This window comes from Arachis hypogaea, chromosome 20 (genome assembly GCF_003086295.3).
Source record: "Arachis hypogaea cultivar Tifrunner chromosome 20, arahy.Tifrunner.gnm2.J5K5, whole genome shotgun sequence".
Taxonomy (NCBI): domain Eukaryota; kingdom Viridiplantae; phylum Streptophyta; class Magnoliopsida; order Fabales; family Fabaceae; genus Arachis; species Arachis hypogaea.
Window position 1 is genome coordinate 89,260,008 of NC_092055.1, and position 20,952 is coordinate 89,280,959.

Here is a 20,952-nt window from a genome sequence, read left to right on the forward strand (position 1 = left end):
TGGTTGTCAGGCACGTGTTCATAGGGAATGATGATGACTGTCACAATCATCACATTCATGTTGAAGTGCGAATAGATATCTTAGAAGTGGAATAAGTTGAATTGAATAGAAAAACAGTAGTACTTTGTATTAATTCATGAGGAACAGCAAAGCTCCACATCTTAATCTATGGAGTGCAGAAACTCTACCGTTGTAAATACATAAGTAATGAAGGTTCAGGCATGGCTGAATGGCCAGCCTCCAAAAGTGATCAATAGATCAAAAGATAATCCAAAGATGTCTAATACAATAGTAAAAAGTCCTATTTATACTAAACTAGTTACTAGGGTTTACAGAAGTAAGTAATTGATGCATAAATCCACTTCCGGGGCCCACTTGGTGTGTGCTTGGGCTGAGATTGAAGTTTACACGTGCAGAGGCTTCTTTTGGAGTTGAACGCCAAGTTGTAACGTGTTTTTGGCGTTCAACTCTGGTTCGTGACGTGTTTCTGGCGTTTAACTCCAGACTGCAGCGTAGAACTGGCGTTCAACGCCCTTTTGCATCGTCTAAACTCGAGCAAAGTATGGACTATTATATATGCCCGGAAAGCCCTGGATGTCTACTTTCCAAGGCCGTTGAGAGTGCGCCATTTGGAGTTCTGTAGCTCCAGAAAATCCACTTGGAGTGCAGGGATGTCAGAATCCAACAGTATCGGCAGTACTTCTTCAACCTCTGAATCTGATTTTTACTCAAGTCCCTCAATTTCAGCCAGAAAATACCTGAAATCACAGAAAAACACACAAACTCATAGTAAAGTCCAGAAATAAGAATTTAACATAAAAACTATTAAAAACATCCCTAAAAGTAACTAGATCCTACTAAAAACAATGCCAAAAAGCGTATAAATTATCCGCTCATCAACTCATGTCTATAACACCAGGAGCTTGTTCGTCCCTCCTTTGTGACCTTCTTCTTCTGTGAGTCCTTTCTTCCTCTTGATCTTCCTCTTCCTCTTCATTAAGACCCTCCATTTCTCTCTTTGTAATTCCTCTGGTTCCTCTCACCTTCTCTGTATCTTCATCTTCGTAGAGCACTCCAGCTTTGTTACACAATCTCAGAATCGTGCTTGGGTGCCCAAGCCTACCCGATTTGTATGTGTCTTCAGCCATCTCCTGGATACTGTCTGCTATGAGTTAGGCGAGGTTGATTTCCCCTCCATGTAGGATGCAGTATGTCAAGAGAGCTCTCTTGATTATAAACGATGAGGCATTCGCAGTAGGGAGTGTTGATCCCCTTACTACCTCATACCACCCCTTTGCCTCAGGTGTGAGATCAAATCTCTTCAGACAACTTGGGGTTCCCTTTGAGTCTCTTTCCCAGTCTCTTCCTTCAATACATAATCCTTCCAATATTTCATCAGGGTCATTATCACCACGCAATCTGTCTTCATAGCTAAGCTCCTCATAAGTTATGGTTCTCAACTTTAGAGCTCTTGTAATTGATGGTGGACTAAAATCCATCTCAACACCTCTGACATAACTTTTGTAAGGGGGGCTATCTTCGCTCTCTTTAACCGTATTGGCGTAAAATTCCCTTATCATAACAGCACTAATCTCAGTGAGAGGATGGTATAGAAGATCCCATCTTCTTTCCTTGGTGATTTGTCTCATGATGGGATATTCTCCCTCCCTCAGCTCAAACCCCATTTCAGGAATGATAAGCTTTGTTTTCATAAGCCTCTGGTATCTTGCTTCATGAAACTGGGATTTGAACCTCTTTGTGTTATAGGATGGGGGTTCGGTTACCATTGGTTCCTTTCCTGGTCTTCTTCTTGAACTTGAAGGAGCCATTGAATTTGGGTATGAATAAAAGATAGGTAGGGTTGTGTTTGGAGTGATGTTCGGTCTTGTTGTGAAAGGGAAGGAGAAATTATGTGCTGTTTAGAGAAAGGGGATTTTGTCGGCTGTGTTATGGAGTTGAAGAAGAGTGAAGCTAAAGTTTTCAAGTGAATGTAGCTTGTATTAATGTGTGCTCCATGTTGTGTTAAAAGATATTTATGGACAAGGCTTCCATATTTTTCAACAAGACCACAAGAGAGGAGGGAGTTTGGTTATGATAATGAAGGGTGAAGATTTAGTTGAACAATGTAGAAGACTCATGAAATGAATGGCCTGCATGTGTTGTTGAAGCTTGATGAGGATTATCTTCTCATTGGTTGCATGCTTTTTCGGTGTCCAATGGTGCATGCATGCAAATTTTGCTTTCCAAAGGGGCGCGCTTCACTAGGCACATGTGATCACTTCTCACTTGGCTTGTCATAGCCGTGGTCCTTCTTTTTCTTGTCCTCTTCTCGATCTTCCCTTTCCTATTCAATCAAATCAACAAAATGGTGAGGTTTAGGACAGAACATGGTAGTGTAGTGGTGAATGCATATATTATTTATTATGTTTCTAAGTCATGAAAGATCAATTGTGTCCCTTACTTAGTGAACCAAGGTTTGGTGAACACCAAACTTGTCTTTTGCTAAGGGGTTAATGTCACAAGTAAGCACTTTATCACAATTGATACCTTCCTCATAAGTTCTAATTCATTTTCTAACATAAATTCCTAAAATGAAATAATGTATGATTCATCTATGCATGACCTTGATTTTATGAACAAAAGTTGATCTTTCTGAAAATTGGTACATATACAGACACCAAACTTAATGTTTGGTCATATACTTCATCGAAATGACTAAGCATATGATCTAAGAATGCTTGAAAAGTTAACTTTTGTGTGCTGTCAAGCACACCAAACTTAGAAGTCTGACATGTATTTCAAAACAGTGTATGCATCTATCAAGTATATCTAATAAAATTCAAAATCATGCTAAGGTGATCATATTTTATTGAATTTGAAAATGAGCAAGAATCTTAAATCATGGGTTGCCTCCCATGGAGCGCTCTTTTATTGTCATTAGCTTGACATTGGATCCCTCTTTTATGGTGGTTGATGACTGTAGTGTCTTAGCTTATCCCCCCTGACTGTGAGCTTCTTCTTTGTTCCTTGATGTTCAATTTCGGCATGCTCTAGTGAGAGTATTTTGCTGACAGTATAGTAGTCATCAGCTTGTTGGTTTGCCCCTAGTTGTTGGTAGATCAATTGTACTTCATCTCCCTTAGAGAACCCCTCTGTTGGAATCTTTTTGTTCTTCCACCCCTTTTTAGTTTTTTTCTTGTTTTTCTTCCCTCTTTTTGTTGATCCTTTCTTCTTGCAAGTGGGCTTCACTTTGGGGTTCTTCTTCTTGATGACTGACACATCAATGCCTTCTTGAATTTCTTCATTGCTCTGCACAGTTTCTTTCTCTTCTTGCCATGCTGCATTATCTACTTTTTACTTTGGAAGGTAACTGCTGATTGTCTTGTTAATTCCTTCCTTCCACTGTGAGTCTTCTTTGTCAGTTTCCATGCACTCCTTCGTTTCATCAATGAGCTGTGTTTCCGGAAATACATTCAGGGTGACGCTTCATCATGCATTCTGAGGGTCAACTCTCCTTTTTCTACGTCTATAATGGCCCTAGCAGTGGCCAAGAATGGTCTTCCTAGTATAATAGAATCACCATCATCCTCGTCTGAATCTAAGACCACAAAATCAGCAGGGAATATGAATTTGTCTACCTTTACTAGAAGGTTCTCAATCACACCCCTGGGACATATCACTGACTTGTCTACCAATTTTAAAGACATCTGTACTGGTTTCACTTCTTCCATGCATAGCTTTTTCACTAGAGAGGAAGGCATCAGATTAATACTAGCCCCTAAGTCACACATTGCCTTGTTGATGGTCATAATGCCAATGGCACAAGGTAAAAAAAAACTTCCAGGATCTTCAAGTTTAGGAGGGGGTCCCTTCTGGATTAATGCTCTGCATTCTTCAGTGAGCAGTATAGTTTCATTTTCTTGCCAGCTTCTCTTCTTGTTAATCAGTTCCTTCAAAAACTTGGCATATAGGGGCATTTGCTCAAGTGCCTCAGCCAAGGGTATGTTGATCTCCAATTTCTTGAAGATTTCAAGAAATTTAGGAAAGTGTTGGTCCTTAGTCTCCTTGTTGAACCTTTGGGGATATGGCAATGGAGGTGTGAAGTTTACTTCCTGCTTGTGGTCCTTAGTTGGCTCTTCAATTGCTTCATTCCCTGTTTTTGAAATTTTTGGCTGTTCTTCCTTTTCTTGAGCCTGCTTTGAAGTTCGCTTGCTTGCTGTTACATCTTCATCATTGGCTTCCTCTTTCTCACCCTATTTCTTGTCATTTTCTTTTGGCTTTGTGGTCGCTTCCTCATTCTTCACCAAGATCTTTCCACTCCTTAGTTGTATAGCTTTGCATTTCTCTTTTGGATTAGGAATGGTGTCACTTAGGAGTGAGCTCAAAGGTCTCTCAATGGCAATTTGCTTGGAAAGCTGTCCAATCTGCCTTTCCATATTCTTCATGGAAGCCTCGTGGTTCTTTGTTGTCATCTCTTGGTACTTCATCATTTTCTCCATTAAGATCTCCAAGTTTGTGATCCTCTGAGAGTCTTGTGAGATTGGTTGGTTGTAGGGTGTTAAGGGTTGAGGATAAGTGTTTTGATTGGTGGCTTGGTTATTGGATGGATGATGGTTAGAGTTGGGATAAGTGTTTTATGGTTTTCTGTATGTGTTTTGCTTATTGTTTTGCTGGTTGTTGTGGTTTGTATTTTTCCAACTGTTTTGGTTTTTGTTCCTTTGCCATGGCTGTTGAGTTTGATTGTGATTGTCTCCCCATCTGAGGTTGGGGTGGTTCTTCCAGGAAGGGTTGTAAGTGTCACCATAAACTTCATTTGGCCCAGAATTTTGGTTGTGCATATACTGGACTTGTTCTTGCTATTAATCCTCTTGAGTTTCTTCATTTGCATGGTTGGTTTATGTTGACTGCTGCAACTTGGAGGCTATCAGTCCTTTTTTCCATTTGCTCAAATTATTGTTGAATTTGCTGCTGCATCATTTTGTTTTGAGCTAAAATTGAGTGACAGCAAAAATTGTTGTCAGTAAGGAATTTCTCTTATAAAAAGAAGAATTTCGTTGTAAGCATAGCTCCAAACCAACGAACAACTCTCACATCAAATTAAATTTGAGTTGTCACATGTACAAACCCCAAATAAGAATTAACCAAAGTATTTAGACTCCAGGTCTCACGAGGAATTGCAATGAAGTGAATGATTATTGGCTATGAAAGGGGGTAAGGGGTGTTTTGATTGGTGAGAGGGCAAGAAAATTTAAATGACAAGAAAAGTAAAGAAAGCAATTAAAGGAAGCAATTAAAGAAGAGAGACATTCATGGCAAGGATTGAGATCATAGGCTTTCTATCCTAGTCATGCAATGATTAATTCATCTTATTTAGTCAACTCCAACACAATGGGAGAAAGTCAAACAAGACTAATCAATCATACTGCAATAATAAACAAGAATTTATCTCATTACGTCATCTCCAACGATTGAGGAAGGTATCATGTTATCCTCATACTCGGAGAAAGTCTAATAAGACTAGCTAATCTCAATCCAAAAGTCCTAATCAACTCACTAATTTAATTAGCAAAAGATTAGCGTCAATGGAAACAATATTCCAAAAGTCCTAATCAACTCACTAATTTAATTAGCAAAAGATTAGCGTTAATGGAAACAATATTAGCTAACAACTCTAGATCACCAACATAAGTTGGGTTTTCATGACTCAAGATTGCCCAATTACTCTTTCCAAGCCAAGAATGCTCAAAATCTACTCTAAAGCCCAACCAAGCATTTTGTCAAACACTTGGTGGGAATAAAGGAAAGCATAATAAAAGTGAAAGAATAATGAATCTACCAACTACAGATTACAAGGAAGCAAGATCAACACTCAAATCAACAATTAAAAGAACATCAAACATTAAATTTCATTAAAAGAAAATCAAATTCAACATGAACATCCATGAACATAAAAGAGCATAAAAGGTACAATTAGCATGATAACTAAGAAGAATAAAGTAATAGGAACAAGAAATTGTAGAAGGAACAAGATGAAAGCAAGGAATTAAACATGGATCTAAGAGAGATTAACCTAATCCTAGCCTAATTCTAAAGAGAAGAGGGAGCTTCTCTCTCTAGAAACTAACCTACATGATGCTACACTATCAAACAATTGCTCCCCCTTGCCCAAGCTTGAATTCTGCATGAAATAGCATTAGAAATGAGTTGGGTTGGGCCCAAAGTGCTTCAGAAATCGCTGTGGGCGATTTCACATTAGTGGGCCATGGCAGAATCGGCGCGCACGCGTACATGGTGCGTGCGCGCCCCTGAGCGCGAAGCAACATATGGCAAAATTTATATCATTTCGAAGCCCCGGATGTTAGCTTTCCAACGCAACTAGAACCGCCTCATTTAGACCTCTGTAGCTCACGTTATGGTCGATTGAGTGCGAAGAGGTCAGGCTTGACAACTTTACGGTTCCTTCATTTCTTCATGAGTTCTCCCGCTTTGCATGCTTTTCTCCTCACTTTTTCCATCCAATACTTGCCTTATGAACCTAAAATTACTCAACAAACACATCAAGGCACCGAATGGAATTAAAGTGGATTAAAATCACCAATTTTAGGGCCTAAAAAACATGTTTTCACATTTAAGCACAAATCAAGGGAGAATAGCAAAACCATGCTATTTCATTGAATAAATGTGAGAAAAGGTGATAAAATCTCCCAAATTAAGCACAAGATAAACCACAAAATCGGGGTTTATCATTGAGTCCACTCTTTCCAACTCCATCACTCCTTTCCTTTGTGATGGTTGGCGTTGCCTTTGGTGAGCAAAGAAATACTGGTTGTTAGCCACCATATCAATGAGATTTTGAGCTTCCTCTGCAGTCTTCATTAATTGTAGAGAACTTCCTGCTGAGTGATCAAGAGCTTTCTAAGATTTCAATGTCAAACCTTCATAAAAATTCTGTAATCTATCCCATTCAGTGAATATTTCAGGAGGACACTTCCTGATTAGAGCCTTGTATCTCTCCCATGCCTCATAGATGGGTTCAGTGTCCATTTGTTTGAATGTTTGTACTTCAGTTTTCAACCTAATGACCCTTTGAGGTGGGTAAAATTTGGCAAGAAACTTGCTCACTAGATCGTCCCAGTTGTTGATGCTATCTCTTGGGAAAGATTCCAACCATTGAGTAGCTTTATCTTTGAGAGAAAATAGAAATAACAATAGCTTGTAGCTATCAGGATGCACACCATTGGTTTTGACAGTGTCACAAATCCTCAAGAAGGTAGACAAGTGTTGGTTTGGGTCTTCCAGTGGTCCTCCTCCATAGGAGCAGTTGTTTTGAACTAAGGTGATGAGTTGTGGCTTTAGTTCAAAGTTGTTTGCATTGACATTTGGGGTAAGAATGCTACTCCCACAATGTCTAGGATTTACAAATATGTAGGAAGCCAAAACTCTTCTCTGTGGTGGATTGTTGTTGTTATTGGCTACTCCTCCTAGTAGATTTGTTGGGTTTGTTGAGTGTTCTTCCATGTCTTGGAACTCTTCTTCTAAATCTTCTTCTCCAACAATGTTTTTCCCTCTTTCAGCTCTCCTTAATCTCTTGAGGGTTCTTTCATCTAGTTCACAAGAGGTGTGTATAGCTCCCCTTGTCCCTAACATACAAACAAAGCATAAAAATCACATACAACCAGAGAGGCAATAATACTTCAATCCATTGCTGGAGTGAAATTTTAGTTAGCTTAAGCAAAAATTCAAACAGTTAGTGTGTTAGTTAAAAATTAAAGAAACAGAAAAGAAAAAGTGCTTGATCTAGACCTCCATTTCACTTAATCATTGTCAATCTAATCAATCCCCGACAACGCGCCAAAAACTTGATGGGATATTTTGGAAAACGAATTTCAACACCCAAAACTAACCGGCAAGTGTACCGGGTCACATCAAGTAATAATAACTCACATGAGTGAGGTCGATCCCACAGGGATTGAAGGATTGAGCAATTTTAGTTTGGTGGTTGATTTAGTCAAGCGAATCAAGTATTGGTTTGAGTGGTTTGTGATTGATAGACGCTAAATTGCATGAAATATAAAGGGAGAGGGAAGAATTGCAGTAAATTTAAGAGAACAGAAAGTAAAAGTGTTGAATCTTAAAGAACAAGTAAATTAAATTGCAGAAGCTTAGATTGCAAGAAATGTAAATAACTGAATCTTAAAGTGCAAGAAAGGTAAATTGCTTGAATTATAAAAGGAATTGGGAGCTGGGATTGCAGAAATTTAAATAAGCAGACGTAAATTGCAATAAATAGAAGAGCCAAAGATGAGTTGAATTTAAGTAGATCTCAAACAGAAAAGTAAAAATGCTTGAAGAATTAAAACAGAAAGTTAATGTAGCTCAATTGCAGAATTTAAAAGAGAAATTAAAGATCTCAGGAGTGGAAGAGACTAGAAAACAGGTCTAGATCTCAAATCCTTCCTTGGTCCAACAAGAACAATTACAAAAGAAATGGAAAAGCAAATTGCAGAAGAAGTAGAAGAGAGAAAGCAGTAAACAGAATTTGAAATGTGAATCAAAGTGTCGTAGAATTATGCAGAAAGATAAAACAAGAGATCTCAAGGTGAGATTGAAACAGAATTTCTTCAATTCTCCACCCAAGATCCAAAACAAGAAGTAAAGAGTGCTCAAGCAAGAACAAGGAAGAAGAGAGATCAATTATCCTTCCAAATTCTCTAAGATCCAAATTCTAGGTAAAAAGCTCAAAATTACAAAAATTGAGAATTCTCAAAGAAGCTAAAGGTTCTTTTCTAAATCAAACTAACACTTATTTATACACTTCCTAATTTAGATCTAAGAATTTGGGGGCTCTAAAATTTGGTGAAGAAACGAATTAATTTGGATTTTTGATTAATTTTTGGCCCAAGGTGTACCTCCCAGGGGATGGCTCAGTTCAAATACCAAACTGAGCGCCCAAATGTTACTTTGTGTTGCCCAATTTATGCGCGTCTAGCCTTGTTCAGTTTGCTCTTCAATAGAGCTCAGTTGGAAAATTGAACTGAGCTCTATGTCTTGCCTTGGGTGTGTCAATTGTGCGTGTCTCAGCTCCCTGGCCGTGTTAAAGTGTGCGCATGACAAGCTCCTTGGTGTGCTTCCTAGCGTGCCAAAGTGTGGGGAGTGGGGGAGAGTAGCACTTATTTGGGAAAGCCAACTGAGCTCTCCTTTGTAGCGCTTTGCCTTGGCTTCATGCTCCCAGGTTCGACTCTTGGTGGAAGCAATTCGGATGCTAATTTCCTTGGAAGAGTGGATTGCTCCTTCCTTGCCTTTCATGAAGCTCCTTGGTTTGAACCTTAGGAGAGCCATCTTGGCTCATTTTCTTTGCACCAAGAGTAGTGCTCCTCCCTTGTCTTGCATGAGTTCCCAGGTTCGAATCCTAGCTGTAACAACCCTGATTTTCGAGTACATGAGATCTTTTCTGAAAGTACGAATTTCTCCGGAAGATCAGTAAAGGGAACACCTCTGCTATATCATCAAGCATCTCAATCCTCATTATCATTATGTCATCCTTAAGCTAGAACCTCCTTTGAGGCAAGCTCGATAATGCAATCGCGAAGAACCTAGTTTTTGAACCGTATCGGTTGGCAGTTTTGATTCTGATTTTCGTAAATAGTCTCTGTTTGACGAACCGGACTCGATTCTTGAGAGGAGAGAGATAATAGTATAATATTATCATTATATTAGTATTAGAAAATGCTTGAATGATATTATAAGGTTACCTGGTCTATTTTTGTTAAAAACAGAAAACCGGTTAAACCGAATTTACGGTTTACTGGTGCAGCTTAGCACCAGCACTCTCTGATGAATTTAGCAATGCTAAGGCCTCATTATAAATGTTCTATTCTCATAATAAATATGTTACTAGTGTCATTTATGCTAGTAGCTCAGAAAATAATTTTTAGAAATGTTTTTACGAGTGTTCCAGTACACCTAGTTTTAGTAGTTGTATACCAGAGATATTTTAATATTATTTTAATCCACCTCCAAGCCAACCAATCACAACTCACCTTACACCCCCAAGACCTCCAAGGCTGTCTCATTTCATCATTTTGGCCGAAATTGAAAGGAGAGAAAAGAGAGAAAACTTCATGAACACTTAATCTTCAAAGCTTGATTTCTTCTGAACTAAAACTCAAATCAAAACTCCGTTTTCACCAAAATGATCCTCTCTTCTTCCTCTACATAACCATGTAACTTATCAAGGATGGAAATAAGGTGAGATGGCTGTCTCCCTCCCATTTCAATTCGGTTTTCAAGGAAAACCATGTAAAACATGTGTTTTCTTGATGTTCTTCCTTAGGAATCATGCTTAACTTGACTTGAGGGCCAAGAAACATTAATTTTCAGCAAGTCTAAGGTGAGATATCTCTTCCTAACGTGCTGAGGGAGATTTGGTCAGTTGAGAGTTTGTGGATTTAAAGTTGTTCTTGATGTGTTTTAGGAGGAAAAAGTGCTTAAGGACCACCTGAAAGTCTAACCGAATTTGGAGCAGCAAATCAAGGTAGGGATTGACGAATTTAATCTTGATTGATTTTGTTTGAGTTGTGTGATTATGATATGGTTTGGTTATGCTTGAAATTGATTGTTTATATGAGTAATTCTTGTTGAAATTTTGGTGAAAATTTGATGAAATTTGATGATATTCAACTTTGAATTTGTGTTCTTCATGGCTGCTGGAAAAACGAACCCTATACCTTAAATTGGGGTTCAATTTGTGTTAAAATCATGTAGAAAAGATGGGGTTTTAGTGGCTGCAATTTTATTTTGAATTTTGGTAAAAATCGGTTGCTGAAAAGACTGAAAAACGGGTAAAAACAGAGAAAGAATCTGAAGAATTTATGAAGAACATGAAGAACACTTTGAGTGTGGTGAAGAACATTGAAGAACACCTTTTAGATCTTAGAAAGGGCAAGGAAGTAAATATTTTGGTGTTTGAGGGGTTATTTTGTAACTTCTGAAAGTTAGGGTGGTTAAAGTAGAAATATTAAAAGTTACCGGGGTAAAAAGTTAATTTTAAAGGTTAAAAGTAAAAGGTAAGTTAATTTTCGAAAATTTAATAATAAAATAATATATAATAATAAAATATTAAATAATAATATTTAATTAAAAATAATATTTTAATAAAAATAATAAAATAATGCAGAAAAGGCAGTTTTCTGTAAAAGCTTTAGAAAGACAACTTTAAGCGCAGAATCTCATAATTACCTTCATAAAACACTTAGGGAGTGGTAAGAACATATTAGTGAGGCAAAGATAAAGGAAAGATAAAAAGTTAAAGAAGAGATAAAAATCGAAGAAAAAGTATGTAAAGTTTTAACGACAGAAAAACAGACACAGACTAGTGAACGAACTAGGGCAACTTAGTTAGTACTTGAGTCATGACTAGGGTTAGGTATTATATGAAAAGTTAAACTGTTTCAGTATAGACTTAATGAACCTATACTTGGGACAGACTAATTATTCATACCGAAATTTACATAAGCTTTAAATACATACGTTAAATAGAGAAATTAGAGCAGAGTAGAGAGATACAGAGAAAAGAGAAACCAGAACAGAGTAAAGAGATATAAAGAGAAGAGTATAAGAATAAAGAGTTAAGCCTTGTAGCATGATGTTCGGTTGGATGTTCATCTGCTGCTTTTCCATTGGCCCTAGAGGTCCTGTAGGCCCAAGTTCACCTACAGTGAGTTGTTATTCCTGTAGGCCGAAGTTCACCTGCAGTGAATATCAATTGTGTATCTCAGGGTGTTGCTCCTGTAGGCCGAAGTTTACCTACAGAGAGTTGTGATACCTGTAAGCCGAAGTTCACTTACAGGGGCGCTATTTCTGTAAGCCGAAGTTCACTTACAGAGGTGTTATTTTTGTAGGCCCAAGAGATGTGTTTATTCATTTGTTGCGTTAAGGCAACTCCAGATATACTTGTATAATCATCTGCTGCAGAAAGGCATTCAGATAGATAATGGTGTGATCACTGAGAACGCTTTCCTGCGGTACAGATCCATATTTTATTTCTGTAAGGCAGAGGGGTTATTTCCTGCTACAGAAGTACCGTGACCACCTGTTCCATTTCTGTAGTGGCAGAGGGGTTATTTCCTGTATACAGAAGGTGTGTCGGCATACAACCCTGCAGTGGCAGATGTGTTATTTCCTGCGTGCAGTGGACCCTGTGGTGGCAGAGGGGTTATTTCCTGTACACAGGGGTATAGCCAACAGGAAAGCCATATCCGGCTAGTAATGCTGGGTTACGTCGGGAGCGGGTAGAAACCGACAAATGAGCTCATTACCTGCACTAGGACTAGACATGCATCATTCTTGTCTGCGCATCATTCTCTGTTGCATTCCTTTCTGTGTGTGGTTTATTTCTTTATGTTTGTCTGCTTGCATACTATTTCTGTGTTTTATTGTATTCTTTTGTTTGTGTTCTACTTTCTATTGCCTCTACTTTCTCTTTCTATCTTTATCTTCTGTTTACTGCTTCGCTGTATTATGTTATTTGTTTGCTAATCGACCCCAAGTAAATGAACGTAACTAATAACCCCGACCCTACTAAGAACTCCCCAGTTCTTACCCCTTCTCTCTCCCTTCCCCCTTCAGATGGAAGTAAGAGTACCTTACCATAGTTCGCTGATGACTGTTCGCAAGAAGAGGATTCTGCTCTAGATAGTCTTCGGAGTCTAGGGTGAATATCGTTCTCTGATTATATGTATATACTGTGAGGCCAGCCAACGTCTGCACCCCTTCGTATGCGCACTTTAACCTAAATCCTGTGTACGAGACTCCTATTGCGTGGCTACTTGATGAGGTACCAGAGAAACGCCGTATGGTAATGTCTGATCGTGCAGAGGAGTAACAGATAAAGTTCTACCTTTTGATGACGTTCCACCTAACTTGAGTTTTGAAGACCTAGAACGTATTTTCCCTCGCTTTAGTAGGTTAGAGGGACTACGTGAGTATAGAGTCTAGGCTAGTCTGGGCGCCAGCTTAGGGACTTCTTGAACAGGTCAGGACCTGGGATGTTGTATGTATATATATGTATATAGATATTATTTAGCTATATCTAGGGGTGTTCTAACTAAAGATCTTTACTCTAATAAAGGCTGGATCACGGAATGTTAACAAATGCTTGAGATGTATTTATGTGTAGTTGTTTATAACTGTTTTATCTATTATTATCTGTGAATTGATTATGAATGATTCTGTTTATTAATCCAAATGTTTTAAAAAAAAAAGTACCTCGCAAAATAACTACGCTTTTAACAACGAATCAGGCTCATATAGTAAATAATAGATAATAATTAGGAAGACAAGTTGGTAGCGCTCAGTTTCTAGTATGATCATGACTTACCAGAAATTGGGTCGTTACAATTTGGTATCAGAGCGGTTCGTTCCCAGTAGAGCCTGGGGAGTGGACTGACTATGCTTCATTGCATACTCTGTTGTGTGTCTCATGCGTATAGGATATCCCAGTGATATATGTTGCATGATTGTCTCTGTATTTTCATTTTGGGAATGTTCACACTTGGCTTGAAGTGTTAAGACTGATCACCTTAACAATGATTGTTTGGTGTGAACAAGACTATAATGGGTTCACGGAGACGAGGCGTACGGGAAGGAATTCCTAATGTTAACTACGAGAGGGAATAGGAAACGTTTATAGCTACCATGAACAACGTGGCTGAAGTAGTGCGTGAAGCTGCTGTAGCAGCGGCTAGGGCTGTTGAACGTCTCGGAGTGAGAATGGAAACGAGAATGAATACGGAGAAGATAATGGGAATGATGAGAACAACTTAGGGCATCCTGGAAGACCTATGACCCTTGCGACCTTTCTGAAGGTTAATCCGCCTAAGTTCAAGGGTACACTCGTTGCAACTGACACTGACAACTGGTTTCGAGGTATTAAATGATCACTGAGAGCGCAGCATGTTCCGGAAGGACAACACGTGGAGTTTGCTACTTATATGCTCGAGGGAGAAGCTGAGTACTGGTGGCAAGGGATACAGCGACTGCTACAACGTAATGAAGGTGACATTCCTTGGGATATTTTTAAAGATGATTTCTACAAGAAATATTTTCCAAGAGCAGTGCGTGATGCTAAAGAGATAGAGCTTATGCAGCTGAGGCAAGGGGGTATGACTGTTGCTGAGTATGCTCGTAATTTCGATGACTTGTGTCGTTTCTCTAAGATCTGTCAAGGGAGTCCTACTGACTTTGAAGAATGGAAGTGCTTGAAGTTTGAAGGAGGCCTTCGTGATGATCTGATGAGTTCAATAGTTCCGCTGGAGATATGTAATTTTGCTGAATTAGTCAACAAGAATAAGTTAGTAGAAGAATGTATTAAGAAAGTGAATGTGGCCAAGGTGAGTTGCCAAGGATTTCCACCAAGGCGTCTTAGTAATCATCAGGCAGCAGGGAGAAGGGTGCATTTTAAAGCGCGTGGCATACGACAACATAAGAATCTACAAGTTGGTAACATTACTGCTCGCCGTACGGGTAAGAATGGAGGTAAAGCAAGGCAATGCAATGGTGAACGAGCCCATCAGGCTTACATAAACACTGCATGTAAGCAATGCGGAAAAGAGCATGATAACAGGTCTTGCCAGTTTGGATCATCTAACTGCTATGCTTGTGGAGAACTCGGACATATTGCCAAGGATTGTCCAAAGGGATTTACTCAAAATCCAGTCAGAACCCAACAATAAGGACGAGTGTTTGCTATCACTATTGACGATGTTGTGCAATCGGACGCCCTCATTCAAGGTCAGTGTTATGTCAAGAATCGATTTCTAACTGCACTGTATGATTCGGGTGCATCGTATTCATTATTTCTCTAACTATTGCTCACGAGTTAGGATTATATTTCTTTAAATTGAATTTTTACTTGATTGTCCATACACCTGCATCCCAAAATGCTTTGACCAGTTTAGTGTGCCTGCAAGTACCATTCGCTATTAGGAACAGGACTTTTATACACTATCTAATCTGTTTGCCTCCATATGGTTTAGAAGTTATTTTAGGATTAGATTGGTTATCTAAGTATCATGTTTTCCTTGATTATTTTAAAAGAACTGTTGTTATTCTATCTGATAGTCTATGTACTAAACCATTTCTGTCCCACACCTTATATCTGAATTCTGTAAGAGTTACCTTAGGCGGGAGTGATTGTGAGGGGTACGTTCTGTTAGCGGCTAGCTCAAATGGTAGTGAATTAAGCTTAGAACGAATCTGAATGATGAAGGAATTTCCTGATGTTTTCTTGGACGACATACCTGAGTCTCCTCTTCAGCGAGAGATAGAATTCAGCATTGATCTAGTACCTGGAGCCGGACCGATTTCCATAGCACTATACTGGATGTCACCATTGCTTGTAGAGTTGAAGAGGCTAGTGTCTTAGGTCCAGAATTAGTGTAAGAAACTACTGAGAAGATAAAGGAGATTCGTCGGAAGATCCAGACAGCACAAAGCCGTCAAAAGAGCTATGCCGATAATAGACGTAGACCCTTAGAGTTTAGTGACGGAAACCGTGTCTTTCTAGAAGTAACCTTGATTACTGGAATAGGTAGAGCCCTTAAGACTAAAAAGCTTAACCCACGATACATAGAACCTTTCCAAATACTTAAATGAGTCGGTCTAGTAGTTTATCAAATAGTCCTTCCTCCTTATTTATCAAACCTTCATGATGTTTTTCATATCTCGCAACTTAAGAAATATATTCTCGACAAGAGTCACGTTTTACAACCAGAGACAGTACAGTTATGAAATGATTTGACATATCAAGCATCACCGGATAAGATCGTAAAAAGTAGTGATAAGCAGCTAAAAGGCAAGACTGTTCGCTTAGTCAAAGTAGCATGGGAACCAAGAGGAGAGAAAGAGCACACTTGGGAACTGGAAGATAAGATGAAAGCTGATTACTCGCATTTATTCCTAGGTAACTGAAATTTTGAGGGCAAAATTCTCTTTTAGAAGGGTAGAATGTAACAACCCTGATTTTCGAGTACATGAGATCTTTTCTGAAAGTACGAATTTCTCCGGAAGATCAGTAAAGGGAACACCTCTGCTATATCATCAAGCATCTCAATCCTCATTATCATTATGTCATCCTTAAGCTAGAACCTCCTTTGAGGCAAGCTCGATAATGCAATCGCGAAGAACCTAGTTTTTGAACCGTATCGGTTGGCAGTTTTGATTCTGATTTTCGTAAATAGTCTCTGTTTGACGAACCGGACTCGATTCTTGAGAGGAGAGAGATAATAGTATAATATTATCATTATATTAGTATTAGAAAATGCTTGAATGATATTATAAGGTTACCTGGTCTATTTTTGTTAAAAACAGAAAACCGGTTAAACCGGATTTACGGTTTACTGGTGCAGCTTAGCACCAGCACTCTCTGATGAATTTAGCAATGCTAAGGCCTCATTATAAATGTTCTATTCTCATAATAAATATGTTACTAGTGTCATTTATGCTAGTAGCTCAGAAAATAATTTTTAGAGATGTTTTTACGAGTGTTCCAGTACACCTAGTTTTAGTAGTTGTACACCAGAGATATTTTAATATTATTTTAATCCACCTCCAAGCCAACCAATCACAACTCACCTTACACCCCCAAGACCTCCAAGGCTGTCTCATTTCATCATTTTGGCCGAAATTGAAAGGAGAGAAAAGAGAGAAAACTTCATGAACACTTAATCTTCAAAGCTTGATTTCTTCTGAACTAAAACTCAAATCAAAACTCCGTTTTCACCAAAATGATCCTCTCTTCTTCCTCTACATAACCATGTAACTTATCAAGGATGGAAATAAGGTGAGATGGCTGTCTCCCTCCCATTTCAATTCGGTTTTCAAGGAAAACCATGCAAAACATGTGTTTTCTTGATGTTCTTCCTTAGGAATCATGCTTAACTTGACTTGAGGGCCAAGAAACATTAATTTTCAGCAAGTCTAAGGTGATATATCTCTTCCTAACGTGCTGAGGGAGATTTGGTCAGTTGAGAGTTTGTGGATTTAAAGTTGTTCTTGATGTGTTTTAGGAGGAAAAAGTGCTTAAGGACCACCTGAAAGTCTAACCGAATTTGGAGCAGCAAATCAAGGTAGGGATTGACGAATTTAATCTTGATTGATTTTGTTTGAGTTGTGTGATTATGATATGGTTTGGTTATGCTTGAAATTGATTGTTTATATGAGTAATTCTTGTTGAAATTTTGGTGAAAATTTGATGAAATTTGATGATATTCAACTTTGAATTTGTGTTCTTCATGGCTGCTGGAAAAACGAACCCTATACCTTAAATTGGGGTTCAATTTGTGTTAAAATCATGTAGAAAAGATGGGGTTTTAGTGACTGCAATTTTATTTTGAATTTTGGTAAAAATCGGTTGCTGAAAAGACTGAAAAACGGGTAAAAACAGAGAAAGAATCTGAAGAATTTATGAAGAACACGAAGAACACTTTGAGTGTGGTGAAGAACATTGAAGAACACCTTTTAGATCTTAGAAAGGGCAAGGAAGTAAATATTTTGGTGTTTGAGGGGTTATTTTGTAATTTCTGAAAGTTAGGGTGGTTAAAGTAGAAATATTAAAAGTTACCGGGGTAAAAAGTTAATTTTAAAGGTTAAAAGTAAAAGGTAAGTTAATTTTCGAAAATTTAATAATAAAATAATAAATAATAATAAAATATTAAATAATAATATTTAATTAAAAATAATATTTTAATAAAAATAATAAAATAATGCAGAAAACGCAGTTTTCCGTAAAAGCTTTAGAAAGACAACTTTAAGCGCAGAATCTCATAATTACCTTCATAAAATACTTAGGGAGTGGTAAGAACATATTAGTGAGGCAAAGATAAAGGAAAGATAAAAAGTTAAAGAAGAGATAAAAATCGAAGAAAAAGTATGTAAAGTTTTAACGACAGAAAAACAGACACAGACTAGTGAACGAACTAGGGCAACTTAGTTAGTACTTGAGTCACAACTAGGGTTAGGTATTATATGAAAAGTTAAACTGTTTCAGTATAGACTTAATGAACCTATACTTGGGACAGACTAACTATTCATACCGAAATTTACATAAGCTTTAAATACATACGTTAAATAGAGAAATTAGAGCAGAGTAGAGAGATACAGAGAAAAGAGAAACCAGAACAGAGTAAAGAGATATAAAGAGAAGAGTATAAGAATAAAGAGTTAAGCCTTGTAGCATGATGTTCGGTTGGATGTTCATCTGCTGCTTTTCCATTGGCCCTAGAGGTCCTGTAGGCCCAAGTTCACCTACAGTGAGTTGTTATTCCTGTAGGCCGAAGTTCACCTGCAGTGAATATCAATTGTGTATCTCAGGGTGTTGCTCCTGTAGGCTGAAGTTTACCTACAGAGAGTTGTGATACCTGTAAGCCGAAGTTCACTTACAGAGGTGTTATTTCTGTAGGCCCAAGAGATGTGTTTATTCATTTGTTGCGTTAAGGCAACTCCAGATATACTTGTATAATCATCTGCTGCAGAAAGGCATTCAGATAGATAATGGTGTGATCACTGAGAACGCTTTCCTGCGGTACAGATCCATATTTTATTTCTGTAAGGCAGAGGGGTTATTTCCTGCTACAGAAGTACCGTGACCACCTGTTCCATTTCTGTAGTGGCAGAGGGGTTATTTCCTGTATACATAAGGTGTGTCGGCATACAACCCTGCAGTGGCAGACGTGTTATTTCCTGCGTGCAGTGGACCCTGTGGTGGAAGAGGGGTTATTTCCTGTACACAGGGGTATAGCCAACAGGAAAGCCATATCCGGCTAGTAATGCTGGGTTACGTCGGGAGCGGGTAGAAACCGACAAATGAGCTCATTACCTGCACTAGGACTAGACATGCATCATTCTTGTCTGCGCATCATTCTCTGTTGCATTCCTTTCTGTGTGTGGTTTATTTCTTTATGTTTGTCTGCTTGCATACTATTTATGTGTTTTATTGTATTCTTTTGTTTGTGTTCTACTTTCTATTGCCTCTACTTTCTCTTTCTATCTTTATCTTCTGTTTACTGCTTCGCTGTATTATGTTATTTGTTTGCTAATTGACCCCAAGTAAATGAACGTAACTAATAACCCCGACCCTACTAAGAACTCCCCAGTTCTTACCCCTTCTCTCTCCCTTCCCCCTTCAGATGGAAGTAAGAGTACCTTACCATAGTTCGCTGATGACTGTTCGCAAGAAGAGGATTCTGCTCTAGATAGTCTTCGGAGTCTAGGGTGAATATCGTTCTCTGATTATATGTATATACTGTGAGGCCAGCCAACGTCTGCACCCCTTCGTATGTGCACTTTAACCTAAATCCTGTGTACGAGACTCCTATTGCGTGGCTACTTGATGAGGTACCAGAGAAACGCCGTATGGTAATGTCTGATCGTGCAGAGGAGTAACAGATAAAGTTCTACCTTTTGATGACGTTCCACCTAACTTGAGTTTTGAAGACCTAGAACGTATTTTCCCTCGCTTTAGTAGGTTAGAGGGACTAGGTGAGTATAGAGTCTAGGCTAGTCTGGGCGCCAGCTTAGGGACTTCTTGAACAGGTCAGGACCTGGGATGTTGTATGTATATATATGTATATAGATATTATTTAGCTATATCTAGGGGTGTTCTAACTAAAGATCTTTACTCTAATAAAGGCTGGATCACGGAATGTTAACAAATGCTTGAGATGTATTTATGTGTAGTTGCTTATAACTGTTTTATCTATTATTATCTGTGAATTGATTATGAATGATTCTGTTTATTAATCCAAATGTTTTAAAAAAAAAAGTACCTCGCAAAATAACTACGCTTTTAACAACGAATCAGGCTCATATAGTAAATAATAGATAATAATTAGGAAGACAAGTTGGTAGCGCTCAGTTTCTAGTATGATCATGACTTACCAGAAATTGGGTCGTTACACTAGCCTACCCACCTTGGCTTATTTTCCTTGCAAGCTTGGTAGTGTGATGTTCCTTGTTCGACCCTTGGAGGAGGCTTTTTGGCCATTTTCTCTTATTTTCCTTGCAAAGAGTGTTCCTTGCTTTCCTTGGATCATGAGTTCCAGAACTTGTGGCTTCACTCCTTAGAATTTTGCTTTGAATTAATTTTGGAGAACCCCCGATAAAGCTCACTTAGTGAACTGAGCTTTATGTCTTTGCATTGCTTCCTTTGGTGCTCAGTTAACTAAGTGAACTGAGCTTTGTGCCTTGCTTTCTCCTTTTATTCCTTGTGAAGCTCGGTTCACTCACTCAACTTAGCTCTCCTTCTTCCTCAATGTTGCTATGCTTTTTCTTCTCTTGAGCACGCTCCTTAGGCCACACTTTTTTTTATTTTTTTCTGTTCTTCACCTACAAGATATTAAAACAACCAATCAAAGTATCACCAAATTCACAAGGTTTAAAGTTCATTCATAATTCAATAAATTTTAGCTTAAACCTCATGATTTTGTATCAATTAAAGGGTGGTTGGTTGATTCAACAAAACATGCAATTCCATTCCAAATTACTTACTTACAATACAAGAAAGTGCATAAAATCTAATAAAAACAAAGAAAAAGACTAGTAAAACTAGGCTAAGATGACTTGTCATCATTGATAACAAAGCTACGACTTCTAAATGCTTTGTTTTCAAGTATTACCACTTGATACATAAGCACCACAAGCATTTGAATTAGAGGACTTTATTAAGTTCATTTGTTTCTTTTCTTAACTCTCTAATCATTGATGCTTAGAGCCTTGAGCTTTGAGGGAGTGCTTTTTTCTGCACTTTTGAGCCTAACCTAGACTTCTAAGTGTTTTGTTTTCAAGCTTTTTGCTTGATACATAAACACCACAAGTACTTGACAATTGTCATTGGTACTCAGAGCCTTCAGCTTTCTCATTCTTCCCCTTTTTCTTTTCTTGCTTTAATTTGTAATT

General features: G+C 38.2%; 1 protein-coding gene across 1 annotated transcript; it reads right to left on the reverse strand.

Moving 5' to 3' along the window:
• Window positions 1-3,473: 3,473 nt before the first annotated feature.
• On the reverse strand, window positions 3,474-3,809 carry LOC112786000 (uncharacterized). The gene has a single exon (XM_025829422.1). It carries the CDS (start codon window positions 3,807-3,809, stop codon window positions 3,474-3,476), a length of 336 nt encoding a protein of 111 aa, XP_025685207.1.
• Between the last annotated feature and the right edge of the window lie 17,143 nt (window positions 3,810-20,952).

Excerpts from the sequence above, each read along its gene's own strand:
- LOC112786000 (XM_025829422.1), bottom strand. The coding sequence starts at position 3,809 with ATGACCATCAACAAGGCAATGTGTGACTTAGGGGCTAGTATTAATCTG.